Source organism: Erpetoichthys calabaricus, chromosome 5, assembly GCF_900747795.2.
Source record: "Erpetoichthys calabaricus chromosome 5, fErpCal1.3, whole genome shotgun sequence".
Lineage (NCBI taxonomy): Eukaryota > Metazoa > Chordata > Cladistia > Polypteriformes > Polypteridae > Erpetoichthys > Erpetoichthys calabaricus.
Genome location: NC_041398.2, coordinates 14,322,199 through 14,338,179, shown reverse-complemented (window position 1 = coordinate 14,338,179; position 15,981 = coordinate 14,322,199). Strand labels below are relative to the sequence as shown.

Sequence of the window (15,981 nt, the reverse complement as noted above, 5' to 3'; positions counted from 1 at the left end):
TCTTTCTTTGAATTTTCCTTTTACTGTTTGTTTTCTGTGTTACCAAATACTTATTGCTCATCAACTTTTGAAAAACATCCATTGGAATTGAACTCATGGTCTCCGTCCTATAGAAACGGCAAACACAGAAAAACGACAACAGTTCATATCTCTCTGTCTCTTATAATAAAAAAAAAAATCTTGGGTCGATACGTGATCTTCTCGGAAGACACTTTGGCGTTCTGCGAGAGACACTTTACCGTCATGCGAGACAAGGCAGAGAGACAAAAGGACAGCTGCTGAACAGGCTTTAAAATGATCGACGTGCAACCCAGCCCCACACGAGAGGCAGAGACACGAAATGGCTGGAGTGTAGCGTGCCCTGTGGGGTTAGGGGGTGGCAAGCAGTTAGAAAAATAAAAACTTACATTTTTTTTGTGGCTCTCGATTCTGGCAAAAAAGAAAAAAAACGTTGCCGGTGAATTCAGAATTTCGCCATCACGGTCATGGGGGTCCGCTGGAGCCAATCCCAGCCAGCACAGGGAGCAAGGCAGGAACAAACCCCGGGCAGGGCGCCAGCCCACTGCAGGACACACGCACACACACCAAGCCCTAGACCAGGGACAATTTAGGATCGCCAAAGCACCTAACCTGCATGTCTTTGGACTGTGGTAGGAAATCCATGCGGACACGGGAAGAACATGCAAACTCCACGCAGGGAGGACCTGGGAAGCGAACTACAGGTCTCTTTACTTCAAGGCAGCGGCGCTACCAACCGCGCCACCGTGCTGCCCACTTTCTTGAAAGACTGAGCGAAAAAAAGAAGAAAATGTCTGCTGCATTTGAAGACGTCGAAAAAGCTGTTTTGATGTTGCTCAGTGATGCTCGTTCAAGAAACATTCCTGTTAATGTGGCACTCATTCAAGAAAATGTGAGGTTTCTAAACTCTCTTGGTACCTCTGTCAACGGGACAACAAGCCGAAGAGCATCCCAAAGTGCAATCACCACATCTGTGATAGATAGATAGATAGATAGATAGATAGATAGATAGATAGATAGATAGATAGATAGATAGATACTTTATTAATTCCCATACTCCAGCAGCAGCATACTGATAAAGACAATATTAAAATTAAAGAGTGATAACAATGCAGGTATACAGACAGACAATAACTTTGTATAATGTTAACGTTTACCCCCCCAGAGTGGAGTTGAAGAGTCGCATAGTGTGGTGGAGGAACAATCTCCTCAGTCTGTCAGTGGAGCAGGACGGTGACAGCAGTCTGTCGCTAAAGCTGCTCCTCTGTCTGGAGATGATCCTGTTCAGTGGATGCAGTGGATTCTCCATGATTGACAGGAGTCTGCTCAGCGCCCGTCGCTCTGCCACAGATGTTAAACTGTCCAGCTCCATGCCTACAATAGAGCCTGCCTTCCTCACCAGTTTGTCCAGCCGTGAGGCGTCCTTCTTCTTTATGCTGCCTCCCCAGCACACCACCGCGTAGAAGAGGGCACTCGCCACAACCGTCTGATAGAACATTTGCAGCATCTTATTGCAGATGTTGAATGATGCCAGCCTTCTAAGGAAGTATAGCCGGCTCTGTCCTCTCTTACACAGCGCATCAGTATTGGCAGTCCAGTCCAGTTTATCATCCAGCTGCACTCCCAGGTATTTATAGGTCTGCACCATCTGCACACAGTCACCTCTGATGATCACGAGGTCCATGAGGGGTCTGGGCCTCCTAAAATCCACCACCAGCTCCTTGGTTTTGCTGGTGTTCAGGTGTAGGTGGTTTGAGTCGCACCATTTAACAAAGTCCTTGATTAGGTTCCTATACTCCTCCTCCTGCCCACTCCTGATGCAGCCCATGATAGCAGTGTCATCAGTGAACTTTTGCACGTGGCAGGACTCCGAGTTGTATTGGAAGTCTGATGTATATAGGCTGAACAGGACCGGAGAAAGTACAGTCCCCTGTGGCGCTCCTGTGTTGCTGACCACAATGTCAGACCTGCAGTTCCCAAGCCACACATACTGAGGTCTGTCTGTAAGATAGTCCACGATCCATGCCACCAGGTGTGAATCTACTCCCATCTCTGTCAGCTTGTCCCTAAGGAGCACAGGTTGGATTGTGTTGAAGGCGCTAGAGAAGTCTAGAAACATAATTCTTACAGCACCACTGCCTCTGTCCAAGTGGGAGAGGAATCGGTGTAGCATGTAGATGATGGCATCCTCCACTCCCACCTTCTCCTGGTATGTGAACTGCATAGGGTCGAGGGCGTGGCGGACCTGTGGCCTCAGGTGGTGAAGCAGCAGCTGCCCCATGGAGACCATGCATGGTCTTCATCACATGCGACGTCAGAGCGACAGGCAGGAAGTCATTCAGCTCAGGACGTTATATCTTTGGGACTGGGGTGATGCAAGATGTTTTCCAAAGCCTCAGAACTCTCCCCTGTTCCAGGATCAGGTTGAACATGCACTGTAGAGGACAACAGTAGACCTCTATGAACAACTGTAGACCTAGTTTTGCCCACCCATAGCTTTATTAATTTTACAGGGGTGGGCAAAAGTAGGTTTACAGTTGTTCATATGGAAAAAGACATGCAGGTTATGATTATTCCAGAGAACTCACAACTATAAACCTACTTTGGCACACCCCTGGATAGACTGCAGGCACAACAAACATTTGCAAACTCTTTAAAAGGAACCACTAAAATACAAACAGTGTAAATATTAATTATAAAAAACGTACAGATTATGCCTTTATCAAAGGCAAATAAACAGCGGAAAGAAATAGATGTCTGCCTCCTGCTTCTCCACGTACTGCTTCCTTCAAAACGGAGTCTTACCTTCATGAGACGATGCTCTATGTAGCCACTAGAGGTCCTCAAAGAACACATCTTATAGGATGAGAGATAAATGCTTGCAGTATAAAGTTACGCGTTAATCACTAATATTAGGCATGGATTTAGGGAAATGAAGTCCTGCTGTAACGTCTCCTGCTAAACAAGTGAAATAAAGCGCCAAGACTATAGTGATGATAAAAACTGAAGACTGAAAGAGAGTATTGTTATTAAAAGTAGTATAAAGAGTTAATGAAGTACTTGGCCATATTACATTTTCTTACCCAAAGCCAATATAGGGATGAATTTTGTGTTCTCCATCAAGTCAACGCTGAATGAATTTCAAAACGAAAATGCATGAATGTACGACATTCAAATGATACCGACATTATTAATTATTATTATTATTATTATTGTGAATTTCCCCTTTGGGATTAATAATGTATCTATTTATCTATTATTCTCAAAAATCACAGCAATTTTAGCATGGAAGACTGATGTCGTTTAATGTAAACACCCTCCACCAAGAAGCCGGGTCATTCCCAAACCGTCTTTTTTACAAACCCCCTCTTTAGAAATACTCGTACTTCTCCCGTTTCTCGTCTTCGTTTCTTCCTTGATATTTACTGATTTTCCCTCATTACATTAACAGACAGATCGACCCGCACATCTTGCTCCATTTGGACGGATCAGTCCGTTGCCGTGACGTGCTGATTGCTCAATAAAGCCACACGAGCGTGCCGCCGATTTCCCGCGCTCCATTCTCGCGCCTTCTCACTGATGAGCCACGTGCGCGCGTCGATAATTTAAACCCGCGCGCACGCGCGCACTTTTCTTCTTGTTGGGTTCGTGGCATTTGCAAAAATGGTGCGTTTGGATTTCTGCTGTCTTTTCTGGCTGGTCGTGTGGTTTCCTTGCGCTCAATTCTCCTCAGTGTTGTCAGGAGAGATGCGCGTGAGTAAGAAATGCGATGGAGACCAAGCGATGACGCTGTTATTTGCTGGCTTTCCGACCGTTTTTCTCCAGAGTGAGTGCTACGTGTCCTCGACCACTGCGACTTGTTCGCGGCTGTGTCTTCAAGTAAATGTCGCCCACTTGTAATTTTGTATTTCTCAGAAACGACAGGCGGACTGGTAAAGGTGACAAAAGATCTTCGAGGAGTCGTCCTCCGTGAAATGTCTGGCGGCGTCACATTAACTGTCCCATTGATTTCTCCGTACGCTCACGTGTCTGAACAGGTGAGTAGCGTCGTTGCTTTTGCCGTTGGTCGCCGTTTTAATCAAGTTGTGAATCTTGTGTTGTGGTTCTGTGCTTTCTCTTCAGGGCTCCCATTATGTTGTGACCATAGCCGTTGGATCGCGCTCGATTTTCCGAACCTTCACATGCCCTAAATCAGGTATGCTTCTCTTCTGGTTGGCACCCCGAGTGTCTCCAATCTGCTAAAATAAGTTTTTGATCATCGCAGCTCACCGATCTGTGAGTGTTGCTGAGAGATGTGCAGTCTCAGCCAGTGAGACCCTCCCTTGTGGAGGGTCTTCATCCATCACTCAAGCAGACTGTGAAGCCAACAACTGTTGCTACGATTCGAGCAGCAGCACCAGCAGTCCATGCTACTATGCCAATGATGGTGAGTGATTGGGGGGTGTGAGTGAGCAAAGGTGGCTGCTACTGGATGTCCATGTGTGTTTGCTTTGGCCAGTGACTGTGCAGTGCACCCTGGATGGCCAGTTTGTGGTGGTGGTGTCTGAGAATGTGACCCTTCCTCCCCTGGATCTTGGGTCCATCCAGTTGGTGGACAGCAGTTCCCCCAGCTGCAGCCCTGTGACCAGCCTGTCCAGCTTTGTTGTGTACCAGTTTCCAGTCAGTGCCTGTGGCACCACAGTTCAGGTGAGACTCCATCGGGGGGGGGAGTTTAGCTCGCCCCACTTGATAAGTGCTGAGATGAGTGACCTAATAAACTGAATAAGGACTGCTCTGCTCTCCTAAAGGGTTGAACTTCAAATTTTGACCCTTGCAAATAAAGGCAATACTGCCATCTCCTACTAATCTTGACAGCAGTGTTTGTAATGTCCCTGTTTCAGGTGTCTGGTGGCAATGTGACGTACCAGAACACCATGTCTGCTGCCATCACTGTGAGCAGTGGTCCTGAGGGCTCCATCACCAGGGACAGTGTCTACAAGTAAGGCTTCTGAACCTGCTTCCTCTAACCCTAAATGTGCTCTACCTGCTATGATGTGGTGGTTCTCTCCTCAGGTTGTTCTTCCAGTGCACCTACTCAGGAAGCCAGGATGTGCAAGTGGAGGCTGAGGTGTATACTGTGGCGCCACCTCTTCCAGTAGTAGAGCAAGGGCCATTTGACCTGGAATTGGTCATTGCAACAGGTATTCCATAGGGTGGTCGTTTCCAGAGTGACTGGGCTCCTAAAAGCATTGCTGACATTGTGCTTTTGAGGATCATGTGGTTAAGGTGGGAGATTACCTTAATGCCACCCTCCTTTTCCATGGTCAGATCCCTCATATGGCTCCTACTATGTGGATGCTGACTACCCAGTGACCAAAACTCTGAGGGATCCTGTGGCTGTGGAAGTGCACATCATGAACAGGACTGACCCTAACCTTGTTCTGACTCTTGGGGACTGCTGGGTCACCCCAGGACCTTCTGCTTCCAGCCAGCCCCAGTGGAGCCTTCTGGTGAATGGGTAGGTGCCCCCTGTGTGAGGGAGGGGGAGGATGGCTGTTCATTGCTAACTGGGGATCTGCTTTACCCAGGTGCCCATACACAGGGGACAACTATTTGACCAGCTTGGTGACTGTGGACAGCACATCTGGATTGGCTTACCCAAGTCATTACAAGAGATTTGTGTTTGAGATGTTTGCTTTTGTGGATCCTGTTGCACAGCAAGCCTTGGCTGAAAAGGTGGGTTTACTTTCCAAGTGTTCAATTCTGTGCCTCTGCCTTTGAGGCTCTTGTGGTGACACATGAAATAGTCTTAGACTTCAGTTTGGTGCGGTGGAATCCATAGTCCTGAAATCCTCTTGTCTGATCTCTGTAGATCTTCATCTACTGTGTTGCTGCTGCCTGCTATCCCTCTGCCACAGACCCCTGTACCCAGAGCTGCCCTGCTAGAAGTATGTAGCCTGTGGTGGTTTGCCTGTAGATCTTGGCTTTTAATTTTTCAAATGCAGTGGCTTGTCTTAATCAGTTTAGACTGGTGTATGGACAGCTTGTCTCCCAGACAGTGGACAACACTCTCGAGTGTCTCTTCCATATTTTAACACCCAACTTGATTTCAGGATCTGGCAGAGCTGCAGACAAGTTGGCGCAAATTGCTTCATCCAAGAATGTGCTCCTTCACAGTGGTCCTGTGATGATGGAGGCTGACCAGGTGACCACATCCAGACTGGAGCAGGAAGGTAACCATCTTGATCCTCCTCCTGGAGTTTTGCTTGTGTGTTTTGACTGATCTTTGGTCTTCATCCTTCACTGTATGGCTTGGGGAGTAAATGTTCATCTTCCTCCCACAGCCCCTGTTATCACTGGATACCTGGTGCTGGGAGCTGCAGCTGCCATGTTGATGGTTGTGCTGGTGTTATCTGTAGTTGCTGTGAGGAGGTTGAAATGGCAAAATGTGAATCTGAAATTTTAATAAATGATTACTTTATGAATCGTTAATCTGGTTTTTACTTGTGCATTCAAATTTAAACTGTGCAGGCATGAGCTTCTATTTTGACTTGTGAAGCAGTTTGTGGGTGGTGACTGGCAATTCTAGTTGGCAACCCACACTTGGCAAGCTTTTTTTTTTTTTGGGGGGGGGGGGGGGGTTCACTGCTTCTATCCTGCGTACAATCCTACAGCTCAAAGTGGGCAACCTCTTCATGCTTAAAGGCCATAGGATAAACTGAAATACAAATGTACTTAATGGGACATGTGACTCGTCTTGCAGCATTCGTTACCGTTGCAATCTTAACAAATTTTGGTGTTTACCACCTTAGTTTCTGGTTCTCCTGCTACTGTTCTCCTGTTGATTTACCACCCACTGGTATAACTGGTTGATTTGTCTTGTCAATTTAAGTTGGAAAATGGAACGAACCTTCACATCTGATGCGGTCATTTCTCAATGGAGTCTCCCTACTTAGTGCACTAGCGCCACCTGCATGCCAGTGCTGGGATTGTACTAAAATAAGATTTTGGCGTGCATTGCTTTTTTTAATCGATCTTGAAATCGACGACCACCCAGTGTGGGGTGGGGTGTGTGGGTTTTTTCTCTTCTACCCCCGCCCTTTCCAAAAGTGTGGCATAATGGTTGAGGAGGTGGTGATTAGTTTAAACTTCAACTGCTCCATACACGTTGTGTGGGCAGCAAATGGGACTTCTTGAGACGGCAGTTCCCACCACTTGGATCGAATAGCGGGCTTCACGTTGGTCTCCAGCAAGTCGCATCAACTTGCACTAGTGACGACTATTACACCTCGGCATGTTCGAAAATTCGAGTGGTTGGCGAGAACAAGACTTCATCCCCCCCCCCCCCCCGATCCGGGAACTGCTGTTTCAAGGGGTCCCTTCTGCTGCCCAGTCTGGAGAAACTGAAGTTTCAACTATCGCCACATCCTCATTTGGCACTATACAACTGCCACCTTTTTGGACCACCAAACAAATCTGGGTGGTTGCAGTTCAAGACTGATGATGACGTGCAGAAAGCTGTGACTGCGAATGCAAAATCTTTAATTTGGCGATAGTTGAAACTTCAGTTTCTCCAGACTGGGCAGCAGAAGGGACCCCTTGAAACAGCAGTTCCCGGATCGGGGGGATGAAGTCTTGTTCTCGCCAACCACTCGAATTTTCGAACACAACATGCCGAGGTGTAATAGTCGTCACTAGTGCAAGTTGATGCGACTTGCTGGAGACCAACGTGAAGCCCGCTATTCGATCCAAGTGGTGGGAACTGCCAGGTAGGTGGCGCAAGTGAATTGAGAAATGACGGCATCAGTTGGGTGAAGGTTCGTTCCATTTTTCTAATCTAACTAGCTTCACTCTCCCCTCGTAATTTGCCATTCTGCTGGGGTTCAACCCCATGGTTTGTCATTTTGCTGCTCTCCTACAGAGTGACACTCCACTCACTCAGATCGTCCTCTGCAGCTCGACTTTCTGTACCGCACATCAGCCTCTGTTCTATGGGAGCTCGAGCGTCTCTCCTTGTGCTCCTCAACTCGGAAATTCTTTTCCCTCTCATATCCGTCAGCTGGCTTCAATAACACATTTTAAAACTGCCCTCAAAACGTATCTTTTCAAATTGGCATACCAATTGTGCTGCGGTGGGTTGGCACCCTGCCCGGGGTTTGTTTCCTGCCTTGTGCCCTGTGTTAGCTGGGATTGGCTCCAGCAGACCCCCGTGACCCTGTTCGGATTCAGTGGGTTGGAAAATGGATGGATGGATACCAATTGTGAATTTTGCATGTTCCTGCCAGTTTGTCTTTGAGTGGATCATTTCACTGTTAAATGACAATTTTATTGTATTGAAATGGCTTAATTTCTGAAAACATTTCACTCATTTCTCTCAATCTCTCTCACACACAGTGTTTCTTAAATATATTCAGGATACGATCTAAAATCCTTGAAACAGAACTTAGAGCTTTTTCTGTGTGTTGCCACTCTGTGATCTGAGAGTATGCAGTCTGTCAATATGGTGCAGCCTTAGTTTGTGGATGTCAGACACAACTAAAGACCTAAACATTCAATGATGATTGTCAATTTCAAACTGTTTCCTCGATGTGCTCCTTCATCTGAACCAATCTCAGCCCGAACAAACTGACCAAAGATCCACTGACAGCTTGTCCTAATGTCGACTGTCTAACACGCTCAGCTACTTTGACTGGACCCTCAGAAGCAATCGCCAAACCTCCTTTGGTTTTTTTTTTAATGTGAGTGAGTGGTAACTTTGATCATATGATGTCGTTACAGCATCTGTTGGCAAACTAGCACGGCACACATCACAGGACAGCTTTCTCAAAATCCCGTCTAAGGGCTACCTGACCTCCCACTGCCTCCTGAGGTGGATTTCTTTGGGAAAGTTTGAGAAATGTTAACCGCGAACAATCTACATAGTTCGTGACTAAATAGGTTTAGCCAAAACGTTGGTTGGAGGCTCACTTGAGCACATAAATGCATAGCTTTTCTATTTTAGCCTGGCGTAGCTAAAGTTAAGATTATAAAACGGGATTTTCTAATGGCCAAATATAACAAAGCTGATCAATTGTTTTGATCTATGAAATGTAATCCCCCAGAACCTGGTTCGGAGCGTACAGCGGTTTGTACAATCCCAAGCAGCACATGCGTGAGGTATCTTTATCCACTACAGCAGTGCCACTCGCAGCTTCTAGTAATTCTGTCAATGCCGCCTGCGCATCTCGTACCTTCGTCGCGTATTGATGACGTCACTGTCCGGCTAGTTTCCTCTTTCCGAACGCTTCGACATCCGTGAAGCTGGGAGTTCTCAGTGTTAGAAGAAAAAGCTGATGTGCGGAAGGTGAGAAAGTCGAACGGGGGAGCTCGCCAACGGGTGGGAGTCTCCGGCGGTGAGGGATAACGTGACGTGCGGAGGGTTTCCAGATTGTAGGAGGTCCCCGACGTCGGGTGTGTCGATTAACTTTTTTGGGGAATGGGCGCTTCGTCTTAGTCTGCTTTCACTGCGTTTGGTTGGCAGAGCCACTCGCGCCCTCGCCCCTTCATGAGTTGGTCGCCGCTCATTTCCAGCTGGTGGGATGACTTTCGGATGGAAGGTTGCGCTGTTTTGAACGTCTCCGTATCCCGTGGCATTCAGTACGTCTTCAGTCGTGCCCGTTTCCTATCTGTGTGCTGGTGCACCTTTGCGCTCGCTGTCACCTTTTGATTTGACGCATGCTCCGTTCTGTTCGGCCGGTCGTTTCCGCGTACGCGCCGCGGCTCGCTCTGCTGCTTCTGTGCCTCTCGGTATCCCGGAAATCTAAGCAGGTGGAGTCGACACCAATAGAGACCAGCTGATGACCTCCACTACGGTTATGATTAGAGTGGAGAGGGGCTCCTCAGACTCGAATAATAACGACTGGCGAATTAAGCCAACTACAACTACTTGGGGCTCTGGGCTGCAGAGACGCTAGATAAGCTCGCTTGCTCGCTCGCACATTCACGTCAGGTCTGCCAAATTTGACAGGCACTTTACAGCCCAATAGCAGTCCAAATTCCGCCCAGTTCTACAACACCCATTAGTCCACCTCAAGCCTTGGCATACACGAGGGAAAAAAAGCCGAATAACGGGTATAGTCTCAAGTTTTTAACCGAGAGTACAGGCACTCGCAGCAATCCGTTGTTTAGCATCCGTCAGCACCCTACATGGACCCCCCCCCCCCCTCAAAAAAACAAAAACAAAACCTCCATCCATTTTCCAACCCGCTGAATCCGAACACAGGGTCACGGGGGTCAAACCGATTGTACAAAATACCACAGTAATAATATGAGCGGTTAGGCCACGATCAGCGCAGATGTCTTAATGGGTCACTTTTATGAGTTCGGACATTTGAAGTGTTACTACCCTGGAAGAGAGAAAATGAATGGTGATTTTTAAAAAAGACCCCAGTGAAGGTGCAAATTGGGGTGGAGGGACGCAAAAGGCGCCATTTTACCCAAAACTATCCGTACAATGACAATTGCAGCTTTTAAAATAGTCTCAAATGTCTTTTCTTCAAATTATGAATTTAATGAGACCAACCTTACACATAGTTAGGAAATGGATAACGTGGACACTGTGGTATCTCTGCAGGCTGGAGATCCGCCGTACTCAACTTCCCAAAACCCTCCTCTCAACCATAGAGGAGCTCTGGGGGTCTGCAGTGAGACTCTATTGATGTCAGCGCCACCTAATTGGAGCTTCAGAGTTGATACATGTCACTTCTTCAGATGTGAGTGACAATGGATAGAGCAGGGGTCCCCGAACTTGTTTAAGCTGAACCCCTCTCTAAATCTGGTCAGCACCCCACTAATGTAATGCAAAGCAGAGCTGATCTTGAATCTGCTGACAGTAGTCACGCTGCACCATGTGGGATAAGAGCAGACATGAGAATCGAAGTAAGCGTTTACCTACAGCAGACCTATTGACACACCTGTGCTCTGTGGGGGGGCGGAGCCTTCAGCTTTATAGCACCCAGGCTTTGGAGCAAAGTCTCAATTCATTCTTTTATAAAAACAATTTAAATCTCATTCTTTTTCAGGAAGGTGTTTAACGGACTCTGACATTCTGAGCCATCTCTCCGTTTACACTCTGTCCATCATTTCTGTTTGTATCACTAATCTCGGTGTGTTCTTGTAGCATTTCATATGTTTGTATTTTTATTCTGGTTTATTGTATCTTACTCCTGTGTTATCTTTATTTAGTGTTTCATGTGGCTACTAGCTGTGTTAACCGCTTCGCCATGCTTGGAATTCACATAAACCTCGGCGTATTCAGCATTAACATTTGCAGTGCACCATCTGTTAGAATGTGTTTTTTAATGCATGTAGTAATACATTGCATTTTTTTATTTCAACAGATGGCGGATCACGAGGTGGCACTGTTTTTACGTATCTTTAATGGTGCATGTAATAATAAAATTACATTGTGATGCGCTATCTGTGGGATTGAAACTTGCGAACATTAGCACTGCTATTATGAATCCAATAGCAAATTTGTTAATGCGTGTAATACAGTGCTTTGCATGTTTTCATTCCAACAGATGGTGAATCACATACTACAACTACTTTTATGAATCCTTTACCAATCTTTTATGATGCTTGTAGTAATGTTTTTGCATGTTTCAGTCCAACAGATGGCGCATCTCAAACATTAGCACTGCTGTTATGAATCCAAAAGCAAATTTTGTAATGTGTGTAATAAAATGCATTGCATTTTTCACTCCAACAGATAGTGGAACACAGACACTAGCACTATAAGTCCCTTACCAGTCTTTTACGGTGCTTGTTGTAATGTTTTGCATGTTTCAGTCCAACAAATGGCGCATCTCAAACATTAGCACTGTTGTTATGAATCCCATACCATATTTTAATTCCTGTAAGACAATGCATTGCATTTTTCACTCTCAACAAATAGTGGCACTGCTTTTGCAAATCCCACAGTCATTTTTTAATGGCTATATAGGACAGAGCGAGATGCAGAAGACAGGAACATATGGAAAAAGATGAACTGCTGTGGCCACCCCTAAAAGGAGCAGGCAAAAGAAGATGGAATGAAAAACACAATGCATTTTATTACTACAAGCATAACAAAATACATTCCAATAGATGGTGCATGACAAACATTAACAGTGAATATGTCCAATGGAGTCTAACTGCAGGACAGACAGACAGAAATGGGCGTATTCACCTTAATAAAAGGACAAGTGTCTGTGTGTTCCTCCATTTCTTATGACTGTTATATGCCATTTTATATGGGATTCAGAAAAGCAGTACTAATGTCTGTGATGTGTCATCTGTTAAAGTAATAAAATGCATTGTTTTCCATTTCAACAGTTGGTGCATCATCAACATTAGCATTGCATTTTACAAACCCCTTACCAAATGGCATATAAGTTTCTTTCTTTCTTTAGTAGGGCCCCTGACCCACAGAGCTCACACTGCATTTATATAATAAGAATTATTATTTTATAGCACCTTTATGATTGTTAAAATGCTTAAGTACTGAACTGGTGTTAGGCACAAAGAGCTAAGAGTGACGCTTCTTCAATCTCCAACTCTAATACTGCAGTCTGGGAATTTTAAAGTAATTATTCATACTATTTCATTTTTTTGTAATTTTTTTCATATCAGACAAATTCCTTTTTTCCCTATATACTATTGATGAAGTCGTGCCATTTGATTCCATATCAAGCCACATTACTGTTCCTACATCAGGGTGTTTTTTTTGAAGAAAGTAACATTACATATTATCAATTTGGCCATCAAATGACTTTGTAGTCAGACGGGGGAAAAAAAGGAAGGTGAAGCTGACCTGAGAGAAAGTGTTGGAGGCCTCTTCTTTGTGTTTGTTTTTCTTTTTCATTTCGCTTCAGTGCCTTCTACCCGGTGTATTACTGGCATATGTGTGAAGTTTATATTGTGTGAGTATTTACAGGTGCCTGGTGGTGGGGTGGGCCTTTTAAGTTTTGACACTCGGGGCTCTCCGCGAGGGTCTTAATCTAGTCTTGGCTCAATTACACCTTCCTACCCTCAAAGCTACACACTTCCATGGACATCACTCCTCTGATTGGCCTACTGGTCCTTTATTTACATGATGAGGCAGGGCCACATAGCCATTCAAGGAATATCATCTAAGGGTCTGTGGGTACAAACCTTTAAATGGATTTCATTGAATAAACAATATGACATAAAATATATCTCCAGGTCTTTGGTTTTATATATTCCATACCAAATGGTTTATGACAGAGTTATAATTTCTGATATGCCATCTGTTGGAATGAACAATGCAATGCCTATGTCTTTGTTATGTGCCATTTGGTATGGGTTTCATAAAAGCAGTGTTAATAATAATAATAATAATTCATTACATTTATATAGCGCTTTTCTCAATGCGTGTGATGCACCATTTGTTGAACTAAGGAATATAATGCATTTTTTTACTACAGATATTTGTGATGCACCATCTGCTGGAATGACAAATGCAATGCATATGCCTCTGGTATGGAATTTGTAAAATCAGAATTAATGTGTAATGGGCCATCTGTTGGAATGACAAATGCAATGTATTTATCTTCTGTTCTAAATCATTGTGTGGTCTTCCTTCAAAGCAGTGTTAATGTGTGTGATGTGCCATCTGTTGAAATGACAAATGCAACATATTTTATCACTATGAATGTTTGCATTTATCATTCCAGCAGACAGCGCATCACAATGCGTACATCTCTGATATATGGCATTTCATATAGAGTTTGTAAAAGCTGCCTTAATGTTTGTTGTTCACTAGATGTTGGAATGACAAATGCAAAGCACCTATCGGTTATATGCTATTAAGAGGGTCATAAAATCTCCGTTAATGTTTGATTCACCGTCTGTTGGAAACACAAATGCATTTGTCTCTGCTTTATGCCATATGGTGTGGAATTCGTAATAGCAGTTTTAATGTTTGTGATACGGCATCTGTTCGAATGAGAAGTGCAATGCACCTATCTCTGTTATATGCCATTTAGAATTTGATTCGGAAAATCCAAGTTAATGTTTGTGTTGCGCCATCTGCTGGAATGACAAATGCAATGCGTACGTCTCTGATATGGCATTTCATGTGGAGTTTGTAAAAGCAGTCCTAATGTTTATGATACACAATATGTTGGAATGACAAATGCAATGCATAAGCGCCTGTTATAAGCAATTTGTAAAATCAGAATTAATGTGTGATGGGCCGTCTGTTGGAATGACAAATGCAATGTATTTGTCTTCTGTTGTATATCATTCAGTATGGGCTTCCTTAAAAGCAGTGTTAAAGTGTGTGATGTGCCATCTGTTGAAATGACAAACGCAAAGCATGTTATCCTTGCATGCTTGTGCTGCACCATCTGTTGGAATGATAAACGCAACACGTTATCCCTGCATGTTTGTGATGCACCATCTGTTGGAATGACAAAAGCAACACATGTTATCCTTGCATGTTTGTGATGCACCATCTGCTGGAATCATGAATGCAATGCATATGCCTCTGGTATGGAATTTGTAAAATCAGAATTAATGTGTGATGGGCCGTCTGTTGGAATAACAAATGCAATGTATTTGTCTTCTGTTGTATATCATTCAGTATGGGCTTCCTTTAAAGCAGTGTTAATGTGTGTGATGCACTATCTGTTGAAATGACAAACGCAACGCATGTTATCCCTGTATGTTTGTGATGCACCATCTGTTGGAATGACAAATGCAGTATGTTTTTCGTGCGCCATCTTTTGGAATGACAGAGACATAGAAACCACACACTGACACGTATCCTTTTATTAAGGTGGATTTTTGTCCCCATCAGTAGTTGAGTTACTGTGAGAATACTTTCTTTAGTGCAGATATCCCTCCTCTGCATTCCTGCTTTCGATGCCCGTTTGTGCATTCTGTTATTAAAGGGTTAGGAGTAAAGTTCCTAAAGATACTTGCCTTAGGGCCAAGTAAAAGCCTCTGGTCTTCTGACCCGAGAGGGCGAGACGGTACATAAGGGGGCAGCAGTCCCGACAGATAAAATGGGGCACAACCATTCAAGGATTTAGAAACAAATGCAAGGGTCTTAAAATGGATTCGAGAAAGAACTGGAAGCCAGTGAAGGGGAACCCAAGTCGGGGTCATGTGCTCTTGCTTGCTTGTTACCGGTTAAAAAATTGAGCAGGCAAGCAACGGAGGCCTGGCTAATTCCAAAAATCAAGCGCAGTGCACTAATCGAGATGAGAGGTTATAAACGCACGTATCCCTGTTTAAAGGGTGCGTTTAGTGAAAACAGACTCCTGGACAGGCTGAGGTGTTGGATGGACCGAAACATAATGTCCCACCCAGAGGTGTTCTATTGGATTGAGGTCAGGCGAGTGAGCGTGGGGGTGGGGTGGTGGTATGCAGTCAATGGTATCAATTCCTTCATCTTCTCGCCACATGGGGCCGGGCATCGTCGTGCACCAGGAGCCACTGCACCAGCATAGGGTCTGACAATGAGTGGTCTAAGGATTTCATCCTGATACCTAACAGCAGTCAAGGTGCCATTGTCTAGCCTGTAGAGGTCTGTGTGTCCCTCCATGGATATTCCTCCCTCCCCAGACCATCCTTGACCTCCCACCAAGTGGTCATGCTGAACGATGTCACAGGCAGCATAACGTTCTCCACAGCTTCTCCAGACCCTTTCACGTCTGTCATGTGTGCTCAGGGTGAACCTGCTGTTATCTGTGAAAAGCACAGGTTGCCAGTGGTGGACCTGCCAATACTGGTATTCTATGGCAAATGCCAATTGAGCTCCACGGTGCCCACTAGAGAACATTGTTGGGCCTTAAGGGCCCCCCCTCATGAAGTCTGTTTCTGATTGTTTGCTCAGAGACATTCACACCAGTGGCCGGCCTGCCTGCTGGACGTCATTTTGTAGGCTCTGCCAGAGCTCATCCTGTTCCTTTTGTCCTGCTGATGGGTTAATGACCT

General features: G+C 45.0%; 3 protein-coding genes across 3 annotated transcripts in view; 2 read left to right on the top strand and 1 right to left on the bottom strand.

Moving 5' to 3' along the window:
- LOC114641566 (zona pellucida sperm-binding protein 4-like) overlaps positions 1-15,981 on the bottom strand; it is a 102,722-nt gene that overhangs the window by 28,101 nt on the left and 58,640 nt on the right. The gene's annotated exons all lie outside the window — the stretch shown is intronic.
- LOC114641565 (zona pellucida sperm-binding protein 4-like) lies at positions 3,677-6,464 on the top strand. Its single transcript, XM_028790604.2, has 12 exons — positions 3,677-3,844; positions 3,934-4,055; positions 4,141-4,213; positions 4,283-4,444; positions 4,517-4,704; positions 4,899-4,996; positions 5,071-5,198; positions 5,326-5,515; positions 5,586-5,733; positions 5,870-5,945; positions 6,111-6,230; positions 6,342-6,464. The coding sequence occupies exons 1-12, from the start codon at positions 3,682-3,684 to the stop codon at positions 6,461-6,463; spliced, it is 1,590 nt and encodes a 529-aa protein (XP_028646437.2). The 5' UTR covers positions 3,677-3,681; the 3' UTR covers position 6,464.
- The window catches only part of LOC114641555 (zinc finger protein 883-like), a 16,292-nt gene continuing 9,575 nt past the window's right edge, over positions 9,265-15,981 (top strand). Inside the window, exon 1 of the mRNA XM_028790591.2 lies at positions 9,265-9,340. The gene's annotated coding sequence lies outside the window, so the exon portion shown is untranslated. The remainder of the gene's footprint in view (positions 9,341-15,981) is intronic.